The sequence below is a fragment of the Tauraco erythrolophus genome, chromosome 20, assembly GCF_009769465.1.
Source record: "Tauraco erythrolophus isolate bTauEry1 chromosome 20, bTauEry1.pri, whole genome shotgun sequence".
In the NCBI taxonomy this organism is placed as follows: Eukaryota; Metazoa; Chordata; class Aves; order Musophagiformes; family Musophagidae; genus Tauraco; species Tauraco erythrolophus.
The window spans coordinates 14,204,584-14,224,060 of NC_141484.1; the positions used below are offsets into that span (position 1 = coordinate 14,204,584).

Sequence of the window (19,477 nt, forward strand, 5' to 3'; positions counted from 1 at the left end):
CCAGCGCCGCAATAAAGAAGTGTCTGCTTATCTACATCCCATTGGTGTTGATAAGTTTCTTATTCCGTATTTTTGGCCACACATGGCTGACACCACAGCCCAGGGGCACCCACACCCTGATCTGACCCCTGTACTGGCACCAGTTTTCACTCTCAGACCCAGATCTCAGCAGCAGCTGGCACTTAGTCCTTGCAGTACACATGGACATGGGGTACAGAGATAGATAAGACAACGTTTTAAGAGACAGGTATAAAAAGACAGTAAAAATACAGAAGACGACAGGACAGCCTGTGATGATCAGCAGCAGGGCTTGTCGGAGGAGGGGGCTGACTGCCCAGTTTCACCCACAGCTGGCCCCTTTTGCCCCTCTTTCTGTCTGTTCTTTTGCTCATCCACTTTCCCCGCTCCTTCCCCCCCATCCCCCACCCCTTCACCAGTTTGCACCCACTGAACCCCCTACACCACCGACCCTCCGGTGCATCCTGACCAGCACACTTCAATACAACGACAAAAACTGATTTAGTGCTAAAATGTCCCAGATGTTTCCTTTACGTGCAGACAGCCCTTGCTGCACTGTATTTCTTTTGATGATTAACCCGTTTCTGTTTCACAGGAGTTAAAGCCAGGGCTGTCTAAGTGCGTGCTTGCTCCTTAAAGGGCCAGTCCTGAAAAACCTTAAACCAAATTTCATCGTACTTTGGAAAAAGTCAGCACAGGGGACCTTTCTTCTAAGGCACAATGGAGAAGCTATCTTCCGAGCTTTGCGCGGACTCCTTAGGAAGTTGTACAAGCCAAAATCATTACCGGATGCAACTGAACGGTTTTTATTGGTTCTCAAGCTCTGTATATCTGTCCCTTCTTTTTCTTTATAGTTCATGTTAGATAACCGTAGAAATGTAACTCAGTACCTTTTTATGACATTAAAAAACCGTATTTGATGTGAATATATACAGTAGTCAAAAATCTGCAAGACTTTGAGGAGATATGGTTTTATAATTAAAATGATTGAAAATTTTAAATGGAGTAATGTTTGTGATAGCCAAGAATTAGACAAACTACAAATATATCTGAAATTGTTTTAATTGAATTTTAAAATATTCTTTCCCAGCAATAGCTTCAGTAACTTGCGCTACATCAATCCCTGCATAACATTCAGGCTGCTTTCCTTTTCTAAAATAATGGCTCATAGAGTTTGTTTATGAAAATTAAAAAAGCCTCAAAAAACAACACTCCAGCCTAGGTTAGAATTGCGAACATTAAAGCAATTAAAGCGGGCGGCTGGAAACAGCGCCGGAGAACGGGCAGCTGCGGGGGCCGAGAGCCGCTGGGCCCGGCCCGTGCGGGGCGGGGAGAGACCGCCGGGGCCGGGGGGCAGAGCGGGCAGCGCCGGGGGGCAGAGCGGGCAGCGCCGAGCGCCGAGCCGGGCAGCCCCCCGCCCCGGCCCGAAGCCGCTCGAGGCCGAACGCAGGTCATCTCAGCGGAGCACCGGCGCTTTTCGTGCTGGAACACGGAAGGGAGGCAGGGCAGGGCAGGGAGAAAAAAAAAAAAAAAACCCCACTCTCTCGTCTCACCCTCCATCCCTGGCGTGTGGTCTTTACCCCTTCGTTTTGGGAACCCCTCCCTTTCCCTCTCTCCTCTCAGGGAACGGCTAGGAACTCAAGGGGTTAAATCAGGCGACAGCTCCTAACAGCTCACTTGTGCAAGTCAAAAACTAGGAGAGTCTTTCCTAAGCCACCTGTTTACCCACCACTTGATTTTTCCTACTCAAAAAGTGCAGTCCTGCAAAATTTCAGAAACCGGTAAAAATACCTACTAAATTTTAAAACATCCACCTATGTCACCTTCATAATTTTGCAAATACGTAAAAATCTTTTAAAAAGCAGTCAAGTATTCCTTTGGCCAGTCATATCAATTTAATAAAGTGATTTGATACAGCAGCCTTCATTCTTAAAATATTCCAAGGAGTTGAGTAATCGGAGTGATTAGATTCCAGGACAGTACCGATTCTAAGCAAAACAAGTCAGCCGCTGTGTGTAAGCATCAACGCTGAGCCGTGGATAAGCAAGATTTACTAGAAAGAGGATTTTCTACTGCATAATAGAGGCTCTCCTGACAAACTGGTACAAACATGTTCCTTGTTGTGGTAAAACTCAAAGAGAACTTAGCTTAGTGCTCCTTCACCTTCTCCAGCTATCCTATGCGAAAATCCACCCACGTTGAAACACGCGGCTGTACAAACTCTAGCACGGTCAGAAAGGCCAACGGCAGGTTCCCAGCACTTTTAGTTCTTTGCTAATTTGGGGCTTCGATGTACCTGTTTCTTGTGGATACTAAAAAGCTAGAAGCAGAGACATTTTCCAGCTGCGGCAGCATCCTGTGAAAGTTCTCCCATGCAGGCCAGCTGAGAAACACCTGTAGCTTGTTACACTGGGAAAGTTGTTCTGAAATGGGTGTCGTAGCATTCAGCCAGTCACTCTGGGAGGTGGATGGTCAAGCGACCAATAGCCTTGGCCCATCTTGTGAACCACATGATATACACGGATTTGTAATTAATTAAGGTCGGGCTTTTCCTCCAAAAAGCAGGGCATTTCTCTCCTGAGTGCCGGAGGTGCATCAATCTGCTTTTGAGCTGCAGCCTGAAGCCTTCTCGTGAGCAACAGTTTCTTAGTTTAATGCCCATTAAAGTGGCCTGGAAAATCCATACTGCTGTGAATAGGATGTCATCAACGTCTCTTCATACTACGACGCGCTATGTCCAGCAGTTAACAGTTGTGAAGCTCTGGAGGATCACAGGGAAGTGGCACATTAGAACATCAATGCTACAGGAATTCTTAGGAGAAAATACAACAGCGCAGAAGTAGTGAGGCAGTATGCTGCAAAATGTGGCATTTATTAGAAGCAGAAGGACCTCCCAGCCTCAGAAAGGATCATGCACCACAAAAACCAGTTCTACTTAAGATATTCACAGAGCAGCATGACACACCACAGTATTTAAAAATTGAGTTGATCTCATGGCTTTCAAATGTAAAGTCTTGTTACCTGTAAACTTATCTTTTCATATTTGCCGAAGAATATGCAAGATTAAGAAAAGAATTTTTTTACATATGTTTTCAGACTTGCATAACGAAAAATGAATTCTGAAGACAGAAAAAAACCACCCATGACTCAAACTTCAGAAGGCATAAAGAAGAAAAAAAACACAACAGAACATGTAGTATTTCTTCTTCATCTACTCAGTACTTCAGCTATTTCCTTTTTGATATTCTGTTCTCTAACTTGTCCCTCTCAAGACAAGCCAGTTTTCAGCTTTCTTATCTCAGCACTGTATATCTCCAATCATTGACTTGCTATTTAAATTCTGATTTACCTGAAAAAAAACAAGGGACCCTCAGCAGAAGAGACTGGCACCAGCCTCTCGATTGCTGACCATTCACCTCTACCGATGCACACAGTCATCTCCTTCCCATCCTTCTGCAAGGGAAAGATTCTGCAAAAGCCTGGGAAGGTGGGGTAGAGAAGACTGAAACCTTCCCTTGCTAGGTGCCTTCTTGAAGGCCTACAAGGATGTCTCGAGGACAAAAAACAAAAAAGACCCACAAGACAAGGGAAGTGTAGAGCAGAGGCCATTTACCCTCAGAAACTTACTGTACCTGGGCTAGCTACAGGGCCGGCGAGGGAGCCATTTCATCAGTCCCTGGGGCTCTTGGACAACAGTGCTGCAGTATGAGCTTCAGTCTGGAGGCCGGAGGAGTTCCCAGGGGAAGGCAGTCCAGGCTGCGGGCTCAGGTGAGTGCCCAGGCAGCAGGGACACTTCCTCACCAAGCACCACCAAGTCCACTACTGAACCTTTGGGACAAAAAACAGACAGTGTCTCAGGCACAAACAGAGTAGGAAAAAGGGAGCAGGAAATCCAGCACTGGAGAATCCAGGTCCGAAATGTGATTCAGGATCAAGACGGAAACCTGAAGCCCCCAGAAGCCCTTCTGCAATACCAGCTGGCTGACACTGCTGAGAGTGACCAGAGGCTTCCCAGGCTGCCTCCTTCAGCTCCTGCTTTTAGAGTGTCCTCAGCTGTCCTCCTTTACCAGCCACCTTCCAAGCCAAACGCTGGCGCTCAGGGTTTCTTTCTCACCAGGCCGACTGAGATTTCGCTTGGCCTTCCGATGCCAGGGCCGTACAGAGCTCCGTCAGTGAGATGCCGACAGAGGAGAACGGGGCCAGGGAACGAGCACCTTGGTTCGCAGCGAGGCTGTGCACGACCACAGCTCTTTGGCCAGCTCCATCCGAGCTCCCTTGCTCGGGAATGCCTCGCAGCTCACGTCGCAATCCCCTTGAAGAGCACTACCTGTTCCGACCACGTCCAGACCTCACGTCTGCCCTGTCGCAGCAGTCAAGAACAGAAGGACAGAGTGCTGCCACCGAGTTCTCTTTTGGGCCCGCCATCCCTCCTTTCCTTCCTCCTTGCCTCCTGGTGGGCAGAATAGCTCCAGGGCCTCCCAGGTGCCCCTGCCTTCCTCAGAGAGGACAGCTGCTCCCTGCTTTGAGGGATCGATTTCCATGCTGCCTCGAGGCCTGTCAGGAAGGTGCTTCACACACGCACCGTAAGACCACCTGTAGCTGGCCTGAGGAGCAGGGGGTTGTTCTCACCTGGATGGCCGCCCCACGGGCTCTCCTTCGCCCTTTGGTCACCGTTACTCTTTGATTCAGCCTTCTCGCTCTCCGCCAGCTGCCACAGGGCTGTTCAGCCATCACTCTGCGATCAAATCTTTTCCCTTTCTGGCACTGGAAAGGTACTTGCTGGTCTCCAAACAGAGAGGAATCCTGTCGGAGGACTGACATTTCCCAGGCCCCTTGTTCTCTACCTGCCGTAGAGCATGTGGGATTTTTCTTGCTCCAAAGGGCATATGACAGGACTCAAGCCCCCAGTCCCAGGTCCTGCTCTGACTCTCCTGAACTCTGTGGAGTAAATTCCTTAGCGGGGCTTTGGCGTCTCTATTCAAGAGGATTTCTAAGCTTACACTGCGAGAAGGGAGTCTTCAGTTGGTAGAGCTGCAGTTATGTTGGGGAACAGGACCTGGACGTGGGGAATGGAGACTGCCCTTTGGCTACTGTAGAAACACAACCTATGGAAATCTTCATGTCACAAACCCGGACGTGCCACTGAACTGAACTTGTAATAAAAAGTAGCTTTGCCGCTTTCCACACTTCTCACTAGGCAAGGAGGACAACAAATTGGTTCTAGCGGTGTCCAGAAGGAGAGAGAGTCGAAGCACGTCAGAAGGTGCTGGGGCCAGGATGTGGTGAAATTTTTGAGCCACGAGGGCCATGCCAGGTGGCAGGCATGGGCCACGTTGCCGGGAGACAGGTGGTGCTGCTGACTGGGCTGTGGTGGGCCACCCGTCTGTAGGCAGGGGCAGAAAGCCCCGGTCCTGGTCCCGGGTGCCAACTTCCCCCGGGGAAATGGAGCAGGCTGCAGCGCCAGCGAGGCCCAAAGCACACGGCCATGGTGCCGGGCAGCCGGCCAAGGCCAGCCCGCGAGGAAGGAGGTCTGGGGAAGGTGCTGCCAACCCCCAGGGAGAAGACAACCGTTGGGGCCCAGCCCCTAACGCTGCCCCTCGAGAAAGGGAGAGGAGGAGGAAGAAGCAGCCGACAAAGGACCGTGGAATGTCCCAGTGTAGAGGTTAACATGCAGCTTTATTGTGCCGGTGGAGGGGGATCAGGGCCAGCACTCGGCGATGGTGCATGGCTGCTCCTGCGTCATCTTCCACGCCGGCTGTAGGGCTTTTGGGCCCGCCGTCGCAAGCTGTAGGAGTCTCGTGTCCGCACGGGCCCAGCGGGGCTGGAGCTTCTGTTGCCCTGAAGCGCTGGGGACCCAGAGGAGGGCCCTGATGGCAGCTGGCCGGTGGTGCTGGGGCTACTGGTGTCAGGTGTCAGGGAGCTGTGGGAAGGCCCCGATCCTGACTTGCCAGCAGCGCAGGGGCTGGCCAGCTCTGAGCTGGCACTGGAGGCTGTAAGGGGAAGCAGGATGGTCAAGGACACAGCCCCCCAGGCCCAGGGCAGGATATGCCAGAGCGGTGCCCCCAGCCCTCCGGGAGCAGAGAGGCTCTGCCGAGCCCAGCCTGGGCACCCACTGCCAGGCCTTGCCTGGTGCTTTGCCTCTTACCGGTGCCCGGGTGAGCACAGCTGTGGCACTCCCAGCTGGCCGTGCTGTCCCTCAAGGCGGAGCAGCGCCTGTGGGTGCCCTCGGCAGCGCAGGAGCAGCACAGGAGCAGTTGCCAGGGCCTGGGGAAGCAAACGGGTTCGTGGCTGTGAGGACAAAGTGACCGCAGCACAGGACTGTCCGCCAGAGCTCTTGTTCTGTCCTCCCACTTCGAGGCCTCAGCGAGACGCAGATCCCGTGCAGAGCCCCGGGGTGCAGCTTTGGCAACTTACCCCTCTTCCTCTGCCTTCTCCCTGCCTCCTGGGCAAAGGCAATCGCTGGCATCACAGCGGCTGTGCCTCTCATATAATTGTCTGTAGGCAGCGTCGTCCACCCATGATGGTGGTCTTTTGGCAAAAGAAGGGAAAATTGATGAGCCCCACATGCCCCAGCGTGAGGCAGATGCAGAGTGTCCCTGCTCTTCCCTGCCTGCCATTTCCAACTCCTTTGTGAAGCTGGAACCTAGGCTCACAGGACAGTGGACAGCCAGGACTGGTGGGGCAGGCCCTGGCATGGCACAGCGCTTGCACCCTCCTGTCTTGTCAGCTGGGAAGGAAAAAACTAACCTCCTGGGGATTCGGATCCCTATAGTGAGCATCTCCATTGGAAATCGATATTCATTTTGACAATGTGGGCAGCAGAAGCAGGAGAAGCCAGCATGGAGAGCCTGCTTCTGTATGCAGCCCCTGTGGAACCAGGCGTGCTTGCAGGCTGGGCACACCACGGTGCCATAGGACTTTCTGTCTCCTACAGGCTCCAGGCAGATGAGGCAGGTGGTGTTCCCTTCTAGAGCTGCCTCCACTGCCTGCTCTGGGCAGTGCTCATGGCAGAAGGACCTGGGGGGAAGAGGAAAGGGATGGGCAAGGTGAGAAATGCTGTGTCCTGTGCCGATGATGGTGAGGAGGGGAAATGATGTGTGAAGAAGCGCCACGGGTTGCCTGGCTCTGCCCATGCCTATGACTGGCCCCTGGGAAACGTCACTGAGGGTTCCTTTCTTGTTTGGCTGATGCTGGCAGGAAACGGGACTGAATGTAGAGGAGCTTTGCCTGTGAGGGTCAGCTGCGCTTACCTGTAAAGCCCAAAGTACTGGGTGACGCATTCACCCTCCACGGCACAGGGGAGGTGGAAGCTGCGGTTGCAGTCCGTCTCCCGGCAGGTGATGGTGGCTCCTCTCTCGCCACAGACGAAGCAGTTCTGGAAAGGGCACAGCAGCCTCCATCAGCAGCAGCTCAGGGCCTCCGTAGCCAGCCCCACAGCTGCAGGTGGGTGCAGGATGGGGCCGCTGCTGGGTCACAGCGCCCAGATCTGCCTTGGGGACGAGGCTCCTGTGCTGGAGCCTCTGTGGAGCTGCTGGGAGCAAGACTTTTGTCCCACAGCTGGTTGCAAGGGCTGGCGTTTCTTTCTCAGGGTCTGGGCTAAGCTCCCGCAAATCTCTCTAGGCACAAACTTCCCTGTTCTTGTCAGGTCCTCACCTTCTTCGCAGCCCGCTTGATCGTGTGTCTAATATCCTCAAGGCGAACCCCATCCTTACAGCCTTGCTGAAGAAGCCCATTGGCAAAAGACTGCAGAAAAGCAAAACGAGAAGGAGCTGATGAGGACAGTGTGGCAGGGACTGCCTGTCGGAAAGCTGGAGGGAGTCCCAGAGAAACTCACCAGGCAAAACTCATGGGCACAGAGCCCTCGTTTCTCCAGTTTGCGCCCGCAGAGATCCGGGTCGGCCTCTGCCCGGCGACACAGCATGCATGCTGGAGGGGAGAGAGCCAAGGGCACCGGGAATGAGCACCTCTGCGGGCCGGGGAAGCGTCCCTGAGGGATTGCCCCAGGGACCTGCTCCATCCCTGCGTAGCTGGCTGGAGGCCTTGGAGAGGAAGGGGCATTGCAGGCACGGGTGTGCCAGCAGGTTCCCACTGCCCAGCCTGGGCCCCGCCTGCTGAGGGACGGAGGGACCCAGCCCCAGGGCAGTTGGGCAGCTCCTGCCTCCCCCTGGCACCGCTCTTGTCCCCACGCTGGCCGCCCCGACCGCCCCTCTGCCAGCCTGCGGGAGGGCTACTTTGCTCTCACCCTGCTCCCTCGAGTCGGGGGCCTTCCGCTTCCTTGCAGACATGGTGTACGTCGGCAGCGAGCGTGTGGGGAGTCCCTGTCCCAGCAGCGCTGGGGTGTCTCTTCCAGACGCTCCTCTGCTGACCCTGAGGGAGAAGCGGGACGCGGGTGAGGGAGTAGTGGGACGCAGGGGAGCTTGCAGCACAGACCCAGGGCCCCGAGGCGTGCAGCTCCGTCCTCCCTCAGCAGCCCCGCGGGAGCCCCGTCCCTGCCCTGCTCCCTCCTCACCTCACCAGGTCGCACTGACGCACGGCCTGTGCCCGGCGTTCCGTTACGTGGCTTGGCCCCGCGGGTCACAATGGCCGCGGTGACATCAGCACCGCTGGCTCACATGCGCCCCAAATCTGGACAGGGATGCCCTCGGCAACCTGCCGCCCACGCGGAGACGGCCACCCCCTCACAGGATGTGTCCTGGCACATTGGAAAGATATTGGGGGTTCCCCGGGAGGAAATGTAAATAAGAAAACATTAGTTGAATACTGTAACCAGCGGTGGCTGTTCTATAAATTGGAAGATGGGGAAAAATGGCCAAATAATGGAACTTTGAATTATAATACTCTATTGCAATTGATGCTGTTTCTCAGAAGAAATGAAAAATGGGATGAGGTGGTATGTGCTGATGTGTTTTTCACTTTAAGAGATCATCCTGAGTGGCAAAAGGAATGCGGTATGAATTTAGCCCCTCAGGACCCCTTGTTTTGACACTGGATCAATTCCTAGGCCCAAATACTTATACCTGGGAAGAAATACAATCCATTTCAGGGATTTTGTTTACTGCTGAGGAAAGAGGGATGATTAGACAAGCTGGAATGAGAATTTGGGAAAGACAGAATCAGGCAGGACCCCGGGGAGATCAAAAATGGCCAAATGTGGATCCCCACTGGGATCATCAACAACCCCAAGGGAGACAGAATATGAGAGATCTGAGAACACTAATCATACACGGAATAAGGGAAGCGGTTCCCTGAGGGCAAAATATTAATAAAGCATTTAATGAACAACAAGGGAAAGATGAATCTCCAACAGAATGGTTGGAGAGGTTAAGAAAAAGCCTACAAATGTATTCTGGAGTTGATCCGAATACAGTGGCTGGGATGGCACTACTTATAACAACAACTTGTAGCAAAATCCTGGGGGGATATAAGAAGAAAATTAGAAAAACTAGAAGACTAGCAGGAAAGAGGATTAGAAGAATTGCTTACAGAAGCCCAAGTCTATGTTAGGAGAGATGAAGAAAAACAGAAAGCGAAAGCAAAAATCGTTGTAGCAGAGGTAAGAGAGAGTCAGAAAAACCAGACTCCGTCTAGGGAGAAAAAGGGAAAAAAAAAATAGAACATATACCCCGGGAGCAGTCCTCTAAGAAAAGGTTCACAGTTCCCATCTGTTATTACTGAAACAAGAAGGGACATGTTCAAAAGAACTGCTGTGAGCGGGAACGAGATGAGAAAATTTTTAAAGAGGAATAGGGGTGTCAGGGGCTGTATCTTCTGGGGACTTCAACATCAACAGAGCCCTTGATAAAATTATTAATAGGTCTCCATAAAGAGGAAGTTTTATTTTTAGTGGATACAGGAGCTGAAAAATCAACCATTCAAAAACTTCCAAAAGGAGTAGAAAAAGGGAAGAGTTATATGTCAGTAATAGGAGCAAAAGGAGAGCCTTTTAAAGTACTTATTTTGAAAAATGTAGAAGTGGAAACAGAAAAGAAAATTTGCCTTAATGATTTACTTTTGCTCCCTGAAGCAGAAATTTTAATTTCAAAACTTAATTTTGAAATTAAAATTGAGCATTCAGAGTCAAGGGGATAAATTGCAGATTAAATTATATTCTTTAACACAGGAGGATGAAAAAGCCATAAATTCCTCGGTATGGTATAAAGAAGGAGAAATTGGAAAGGTAGAAATGGATCCTGTAAGTGTTAAAATAATAGATCCACATCGCCCAATTAGAATCAAACAATACCCTATACCCATGGAGGGTCGAAAAGGATTAAAACCTGTGGTCGAAAGACTTTTGGAAAAAGGAACTTTAGAACCATGCATGTCACCTCATAATACACTCATCCTTCCCGTAAAGAGACCGGATGGGTCATATAGAATGGTACAAGATCTGAGAGCCGTAAATCAGCGAACCATCACTAAATTTCCTGTGGTAGCAAATCCTTATACTTTACTGAGTCATATATCCCCCAAACATACTTGGTATAGTGTTATAGATTTAAAAGATGCCTTTTGGGCCTGTCCTCTGGACGAGGGATCCAGAGATTATTTTGCCTTTTAGTGGGAGGATCCCAAAACGGGACGAAAACAACAATTAAGATGGACTGTGCTACCACAGGGGTTTACAGAATCACCAAATCTATTTGGACAAACTTTAGAAAAAAATATTACAAAATTTCACATTACCAAAAGGGGTAAAATTAATACAATATGTAAATTATTTATTAATAGCAGGAGAAACTGAAGAGGAAACCCGAGAAGCCACTATTAAATTGTTAAACTTTTTAGGAGAAAAGGGACTAAACGTGTCCCGATTGAAGTTACAGTTTGTAGAACAGGAAGTGAAGTACTTAGGACACTGGATAAGTAAGGGAAAGAAGAAGTTAGATCCTGACACAGTATCTGGGATTTTATCCTTAAGACCCCCACAAACTAAAAAGGAAATCCGGCGAATATTAGGATTACTAGGATATTGTAGACCATGGTTTGAAAGCTACAGCGAAAAGGTAAAATTTTTCTATGAAAAATTGACTAATAACCAACTTAAGTGGTCTACAGAAGATGACAAAAAATTTGAGGAAATAAAAAAGACATTAATACAAGCGCCTGTATTGAGCCTCCCAGATCTAGAAAAACCTTTCTATCTTTTTGTGAATACGTCAAACCAGACAGCATATGGAGTTCTTACTCAGGACTGGGCAGGAATTAGAAAACCCGTGGGGTATTGTTCTAAGTTACTCAATCCAGTAAGTAGAGGATGGCCTCTTGCCTCCAAGCTTTGGTTGCTACAGCACTATTAATAGAAGAAGCCAGAAAGATTACTTTTAGTGCTCCTTTACAGGTATACACCCCGCATAATGTTAGGAGTGTTTTACAACAAAAGCAGAAAAATGGTTAATGGATAGCCAGATCCTAAAATATGAAGCAATATTAATTGACTCCCCTGACTCAGAGCTGAGGGTGACCTCTGCTCAAAGTCCAGCACAATTTTTGTTTGGAGAACCATCAGAAGAATTACAACATAATTGTTTAGAAGTAATTTCAGCACCCACTCGAAGGGATGCGGGTGTTCAGGTCACAGGCTGTGAGGAATGTCACAGCTTATCCTTGGTAGCTGGGAGCAGCCCTGAGGATGGCTGTGTGAGGTGCCAGCAGGTTGATGACCTGCTAAGCCGGGTGGCGCAGCTCCAGGGTGAAGTGCTGGAGCTCAGGGGGGAGGTGAACAGGTTAAGGATAATTAGGGAAAGCGAGAAGGAAATTGACAGCTGCCATAATCTGGTTGTGGCAGAGCTGAAAGAAGAAGCGGAGAGGTGAAAGGGGATCAGGGAATGTGAGGAATTAGGGGACAGGGGGCAATGGCACAAGGTCCCTGCTTGGCGTGGCAAGCGCAATTGCCTGGCAATTCCCCTGCTCCCCCAGGTGTCCTTATGTAACAGGTACAGTGCTCTGCGAGGGGAACTGGATGACAGGGAGGGTGGTGGCTGTCCCTGCTTGGAGGTGTCTCCAAAGCCGGATCAGACTGCCATCGGTATTAAAACCTCATCGAAAGAAGAAAGCATAGACGAGGGCCCACGCAGAGGGTTGCCTAAGGGGAGTCAGTCTGCCCCACGATTTCTGCCTGCCCCTGTTAAAAGCAAAAGGAGGGTAATTGTCATAGGTGATTCCCTTCTGAGGGGAACAGAGGGGCCAGTATGTCGACCGGACCCAACCCACAGGGAAGTCTGCTGCCTCCCTGGGGCCCGCGTCAGGGACGTCACTAGGAAACTCCCTGCTCTGGTACGGCCCTCTGATTATTATCCATTACTGGTCATGCAGGTCGGTACTGATGAGCTAACAGAGAGAAGTCCAAAGGACATCAAAAGGGACTTTAGGGCATTGGGGCGACTGGTCGAAGGGTCAGGAGCCCAGGTAGTGTTTTCTTCAGTCCCTTTAGTGGCAGGAAAGAACATAGAAAGGAACAGAAAATCAGATTTGATTAACAGATGGCTCAGAGGCTGGTGCCACCGACGGAAATTTGGTTTCTTTGATCATCAGGAGGCTTTCGCTGAACCAGGTCTGATGGCACCGGATGGGACCTGCCTTTCTCAGAGGGGAACCAGGGTCTTAGCTCAAAAGCTAGCAGGGCTCATTGGCAGGGCTTTAAACTAGATTTGAAGGGGGAGGGGAGGAATATCAAGAATGGTAAAGATATGCTGGAAGTACCTGTAGAACAGAAGAAGGGAATTCCAGCCGCTCCAGCCAAGAAGTCAGATTCATACCGCTGTCAGCATGGCACCAGTGCCAGCACTGAGGGTCCAGAGGCTGGGGAAGGATCGCAGGTATGTTCAAACGAACTTACACTGCCGTCCAAGAGAACCCCTGTCGCTCCAGCCAGCGAGTCGGCTTTGTCGGAGGCCCAGCTGAAGTGTATGTACACCAACGCACGCAGCATGGGAAATAAACAGGATGAGCTGGAGATGCGTGCACATGAGCAGGGCTACGACCTTATTGGCATCACGGAGACGTGGTGGGACGACTCCTATGACTGGAGTGTCAACATGGAGGGGTATAAGCTTTTTAGAAAGGACAGGAAGGGGAGACGAGGAGGGGGTGTCGCTCTCTATGTCAGCAACCGGCTGGAATGCGTGGAGCTTCGCCTGGGGTCGGAGGAGGAGCTGACAGAGAGCTTATGGGTCAAGATTAGAGGATGGGGACGGATAGGGGGTGTTACGGTAGGGGTCTGTTACAGGCCACCTGGCCAGGAGGACAGAGCAGATGAGGCGCTTTATAGCCAGATAGGAGCAGCCTCGCAGTCACAAGCCCTGGTCCTCATGGGGGACTTCAACCACCCTGACATCTGTTGGAGAGACAATACGGCAGGGCACAGGCAGTCCAGGAGGTTCCTGGAATGCGTGGACGACAACTTCCTCCTGCAGGTGATAGAGGAGCCGACAAGGAGGGGTGCCATGCTTGACCTTGTGCTCACCAACAGGGAGGGACTGGTGGGCGATGTGAAACTTAAGGACAGCCTTGGCTGCAGTGACCACGACACGGTGGAGTTCAAGATCCACGGGGCAGCAAGGAAACTATACAGCAAGCTCTGTGCCCTAGACTTCAAGAAGGCGGACTTCGGACTCTTCAAGGACCTGATGGGCAAAGTGCCGTGGGAGGTGGCCCTGGAGGGATGAGGGGCCCAGGAAAGTTGGTCCACATTCAAGGAGCACCTCCTCCAAGCTCAGCAGAGGTGCATCCCGACGAAGAACAAGTCGGGCAAAAAGACCAGGAAGCCCGCGTGGATGAGCAAGGAGCTCCTGGACCAACTGAAAATGAAGAGGTTAGCCTACAGAGGGTGGAAGCGGAGACAGATAGTCTGGGAGGAATACAGAGAAGCTGTACGAGTGACCAGGGATCAAGTGAGGAAGGCTAAAGCCCTGAAGGAATTGAATTTGGCAAGGGATATAAAAAGCAATAAGAAATGCTTCTATAGGTATGTAGGGGACAAAAGGAAGTCCAAGGAGAATGTAGGCCCCCTCCGGAAGGATACTGGTGCTCTGGTTACCCGGGACATAGAGAAGGCTGAGGTACTCAATGACTTTTTTGCCTCAGTCTTCACTGATAAAGCCTCTTGTCTTACTGCCCAAGCTGTGGAAAGAACTAGCAGGGACTGTGAGGATGAACCACCGCCCACTGTACTTGAAGAGCATGTTCGGGAACATCTGAGGAACTTGAAGGTGCACAAGTCCATAGGACCTGATGAGATCCATCCGCGGGTCCTGAAGGAACTGGCGGATGAAGTTGCCAAGCCACTGGCCATTGTATTTGAGAAGTCGTGGCGGTCTGGCGAGGTCCCCGATGACTGGAAGAGAGGGAACATAACCCCCATTTTTAAAAAGGGGAACAAGGAGGACCCGGGCAACTACAGGCCGGTCAGCCTCACCTCTGTGCCTGGCAAGGTCATGGAGCAGATTCTCCTGGGAACCATGCTAAGGCACATGGAGAGCAAGGAGGTGGTGGGTGACAGCCAACATGGCTTCACCAAAGGCAGATCGTGCCTGACCAACTTGGTGGCCTTTTATGATGGGGTGACAGCATCGGTGGACAAGGGTCGACCAATGGATATCATCTACCTGGACATGTGCAAAGCTTTTGACACTGTCCCGCACGACATTCTTCTCTCTAAGCTAGAGAGGCAAGGGTTTGATGGATGGACCACTCGGTGGATAAGGAATTGGCTCAATGGCCGCACTCAGAGAGTAGTGGTCAACGGCTCGATGTCCAAGTGGAGACCGGTCACGAGTGGCGTCCCTCATGGGTCCATGTTGGGCCCGACCCTCTTCAACATCTTTGTCGGTGACGTGGACAGTGGCATGGAGTGCGCCCTCAGCAAGTTCGCCGATGACACCAAGCTGTGTGGTGCTGTCGACACACTAGAAGGGAGGGATGCCATCCAGAGGGACCTCGACACACTGGAGAGGTGGCCCGTGTCAACCTCATGAAGTTCAACCAGGCCAAATACAAGGTCCTACATCTGGGTTGTGGCAATCCCAGGCACAAATACAGACTGGGTGGTGAATGGATCGAGAGCAGCCCTGAGGAGAAGGACTTGGGAGTATTGGTGGACGAGAAGTTCAATATGAGCCGTCAATGTGCTCTTGCGGCCCAGAAGGCGAACCGCATCCTGGGCTGCATCAAGAGGAGCGTGGCCAGCAGGTCGAGGGAGGTGATTCTCCCCCTCTACTCTGCCCTCGTGAGACCTCACCTGGAGTATTGCGTCCAGTTCTGGAGTCCCCAACATAAGAAGGACATGGACCAGTTGGAGAGGGTCCAGAGGAGGGCCACGAAGATGATAAGAGGGCTGGAGCACCTTTCCTATGAGGACAGGCTGAAAGAGTTGGGGCTGTTCAGCCTGGAGAAGAGGAGGCTCCGGGGTGACCTTATAGCGGTCTTCCAGTACCTCAAGGGGGCCTAAAAGAAAGATGGGGAGAGGCTGTTCAGGAGGGCGGTTGTCATAGGACAAGGGGTAATGGTTTTAAAATAGAGGGAGGTAGATTCAGATTGGATATTAGGAAAAAATTTTTTACCATGAGAGTTGTAGAACACTGGAACAGGTTGGCCAGAGAGGTGGTGGATGCTCCATCCCTGGAGACGTTCAAGGCCAGGTTGGATGAGGCCCTGAGCAACCTGATCTAGTTGGAGATATCCCTGTTCCTTGCAGGGGGGTTGGACTAGATGACCTTTGAAGGTCCCTTCCAGCCCTAACCATTCTATGATTCTATGATTCTATGGATTGAAACCGAGACTAAAGTAAGACCAGATTTAAAGGATACTGAATTAGAAAAAGGAGAAGTATTGTTTGTAGATGGCTCCTCCCAAGTAGTGGAGGGGAAAAGAAAATCTGGGTATGCAATAATTAATAAGAACTTAGAACTGGTAGAATCAGGACCCCTGAGTCCATCATGGTCAGCTCAGGCTTGTGAGCTGTATGCCCTGTGTAAGGCCCTGGATTTACTAAAAGGAAAAAGCAGGACCATATTTACAGACTCCAAATATGCATATGGGGTGGTTCGCATTTTTGGAAAAATCTGGGAAGAAAGGGGTTTAATTAATACTCAGGGGAGGAATCTTATACATCAAGAATTAATAATAAAAATTTTAAAAGCATTAAGAGAACCAACGGAAATAGCAGTGGTACATGTGAGAGGACACCAAAAGGGATTAGATTATCGAACCAGAGGAAATAATTTGGCAGATAAAGAGGCCCAGAAAGCAGCCTTGAGGACTCAGATCGCTAAAATTAATGCTGTGCAAACAAAGGAGGATATCAGCGAAGAAAAACAAGAAGAGAGAGAGAAGAAGTCTACTCCTGAGGAATGAACGATATTGGAAACAATAGGGGGTAAATTAGAACAAGGGAAATGGACACTGCCCGATGGGTGAGAAATGTTGCCAAAAGCTTATGCCAGACAAATATAGGAACATTTGCATGCACCAACACATTGAGGTACAAAAGCATTAAGTGATCACTTCCTTAAACAATTTGGCTATATTGGGATTTTTGAAATAACAAAGCAAATTACACAAAGCTACTTAACTTGCAAAAAAAAATAAATAAGAAAGTGTTTCGACAAGTGGCTTCAGGAGGAAGAAAAATCGCTTACAGACCTTTTGAGAGAATACAGATTGATTTCACTGACCTGCCTAAGGTGGGAAGAACAAAATATTTGTTAGTAATAGTAAATCATTTAACACGATGGGTAGAAGCTCACCCTGTAGCACGAGCTACAGCACAGATGGTGGTAAAAATTTTTTTGAACACTTGATACCTTGATATGGGATAATCCAGTACATCGATTCTGATCAGGGCACACACTTCACTTCTAAAATAATAAAACTGTTATGTCAATCACTAGGTATTCAATGGGAGTACCACACTCCGTGGCATCCACAAAGTTTGGGAAAAGTGGAAAGGATGAATCAAACAATAAAACAACAATTGGCTAAATTAATGATTGAAACTCAAATGCCTTGGACAAAGTGCTTACCTTTGGCACTTTTAAATATAAGAACAAAACCACACAGTGAGACTGGATTATCACCATATGAAATGTTATATGGTATGCCTTATTCCCAAGGAATGCCCTTGGGAAATAATGTAATTGAGGATCATAATATCCAAAAATATATAATCATTATTGGAAAAAGATTAAAAGGGTTAAGAGAAATTGGAATGATTGCTCAAACACCACCTTTAGGGTTTGCAATTCACCAAATAAAACCAGGAGATACAGTTTTGATAAAAACGTGGAAGGAAGAAACCTTATCTCCCCTCTGGGAAGGACCTTTTCTTGTTTTGTTAACCACAGAGACGGCTGTGAGAACTGCTGAAAAAGGATGGACACACGCGTCGCAAGTGAAAGGTCCAGTGAAGGAGTGGAGAATAACATCTGAACCAGGAGAAACTAAGCTTACCTTCAGAAGAACTTAAAGGGACCTCCACTGAAGGAATATAAGCTAAGTTACTGTGGGAATTTCATAGCGGTAACTCCAATAAAGCTTAGCAGGAGGTCATATTTCTATAAGCCTCTGGAGAGGAGTTGGCACTCGTGCCTGTTCATTGTTTAAATGATGTTGTTTGTTTGTTAAGGTTGAGTGTTCAGCGTGTTCAAAGTGTATCTACATAATAGTTCAAGTTTTTCGGTGCGTTGTATAATATACCAATTAAGAAAAGAGCTAACCTTGTAACCCTGCAGGTGCTCAGAAAAAGACCACCCCTTCGAGATTAAGGAAGAGGGCAAGACCGGATAGGGAATCAGTGGTGCGGCTTAGAAGGTCTGCCGAGGGCTGCAACCCCTTCGGGCTGTGACCGCCGACCACTATGGCCCTTACCGGACCTCTTCTGATCCTATTTGGGGTGAGTTTCTTGACTTTAGCTGCAGCAAACAATTGAGTCAATGTGTGGTCACTACCAGAAGGGGACGGGTAAGCTCCCAAACCTTGGTATATCATACTGTTTACGAATGCAAAACTCAGAAAATAGGAAGCTGCATTTATAACCTGACTCAATATGATTTATGCGAAGAAGGAAACAGAACCCTATGCTATGATCCAAAGGAACTCCCTTATCAATACTGGATAGAAATAAGGACAAATTCAAAAGAAGGCAGACTGATTGGAACAAGTAAAGTAATAATTGATTTAAATACCGTGGTATCGATAACTTTTGACACCTGTGACGCTATTGATGACGACCCGTATAGTAACTGTGGACACATGGGCTGGAGAAAATATTACAGTCAAAGTGAAAAATACATATGTCCCAGACCTAAGACATCCCCACCTTCTAATTGTTATATCAGCGATTGGGATTACCTTGCCAGGAGCGATTACTATTGTGGAGGTCCAGGATGGAGTTGTGCCTGTTGGAGTACCGCTCCCTCATGGGATGGCCCCAACAATGTAAGAGGACTCAATTAAAAGCAGAAATTAAAAAAGGAATGGTTGTCTCCAATTGTACAGACCATTCTTGTAACCTAGTTAACCTAACTATTATAAATCCAAAACAATGGAAAGACCAGGACGTAAAAATTGGACTGTTAATTTATGGACCTGGAGAAGATCCAGGAGTTGTTTTACACATAATAATTAAAGAAAAGACAAGGGAATCAATACAGCACAGATTATTATTCAACTCATTCTATCATGAAATGGAGACAGGAGTAAAATATGAAATTTCCACAATAGCTAAAAAATCTATTTGTAAATCTTGTTGAGAATATTGCTAATGTTTGTGGAGGAAGAAATCAAGGTGAATGATGGCCATGGGAGGCAATATAAGTAATTCCCAAATATGGAAAAAAATAGAAAAGGGAAATAGGAAACAACAATGGGTACTCCAGACAAGTATAACTGGAAGGAGTTGCTGGCAAAATCTAGAAGATAATGGAAAACAAGTAGGTAACCTGGAGTGTGAGGGAGGTTACCTATGGAATAAAACTCGGAATAATTGGAATAAGTGGGGAAACCCACTGGAAATGAATAATCAATTTAAAAATTGGACCAATGGAACAAATATACCAAATGGGTGGCCAGCTCCTGAAGGACATTATTGGATTTGTGGCAAATTAGCTTATACATTTTTGCCAAGGAATTGGACAGGGTCCTGTGTATTAGGAACTGTAAGACCCAGTTTCTTCCTGTTACCCATAAATCGGGGAGAACGGTTAGGAGTTCAGGTATATGCAGAAGCCAGTGAGTTAAGAAAAAGATGCTATGAGCAGAGCTTGCAAATTGGAAATTGGAAAGATAATGAATGGCCACCTGAGAGAATCATTGCCTATTATGATCCAGCTACATGGGCAGAAGTATGGCAACCAATCATTATTACCCAGCTGGACTGAGTTGAGATAATGAACTAATTACTAATCAACTCAAGGTACCGACCCTGCCTACAAGAGGCAGGCCATTTCCTCCTGGCTGTGGA

At 49.0% G+C, this 19,477-nt stretch overlaps 1 protein-coding gene across 1 annotated transcript; it reads right to left on the bottom strand.

Annotated features, from left to right (window-relative positions):
- Positions 1-5,757: 5,757 nt before the first annotated feature.
- On the bottom strand, positions 5,758-8,303 carry LOC104381938 (E3 ubiquitin-protein ligase PHF7). Its single transcript, XM_086624343.1, has 8 exons — positions 8,261-8,303; positions 7,853-7,944; positions 7,672-7,761; positions 7,269-7,393; positions 6,766-7,035; positions 6,433-6,546; positions 6,164-6,282; positions 5,758-6,008 (listed from the first exon to the last, which is right to left on the bottom strand). Exons 1-8 carry the CDS (start codon positions 8,301-8,303, stop codon positions 5,758-5,760), a joined length of 1,104 nt encoding a protein of 367 aa, XP_086480469.1.
- Positions 8,304-19,477: the final 11,174 nt, after the last annotated feature.

What these genes read in the sequence shown, in the direction of transcription:
- LOC104381938 (XM_086624343.1), bottom strand. Translation starts at nt 8,303, where the DNA reads ATGTCTGCAAGGAAGCGGAAGGCCCCCGACTCGAGGGAGCAGG. An exon ending in CAGTACTTTGGGCTTTACAG is followed by an intron (nt 7,036 to 7,268) that starts GTAAGCGCAGCT and finishes TCTTCCCCCCAG; the next exon opens with GTCCTTCTGCCATGAGCACT. An exon ending in GGGATCCGAATCCCCAGGAG is followed by an intron (nt 6,547 to 6,765) that starts GTTAGTTTTTTC and finishes TTTTGCCAAAAG; the next exon opens with ACCACCATCATGGGTGGACG.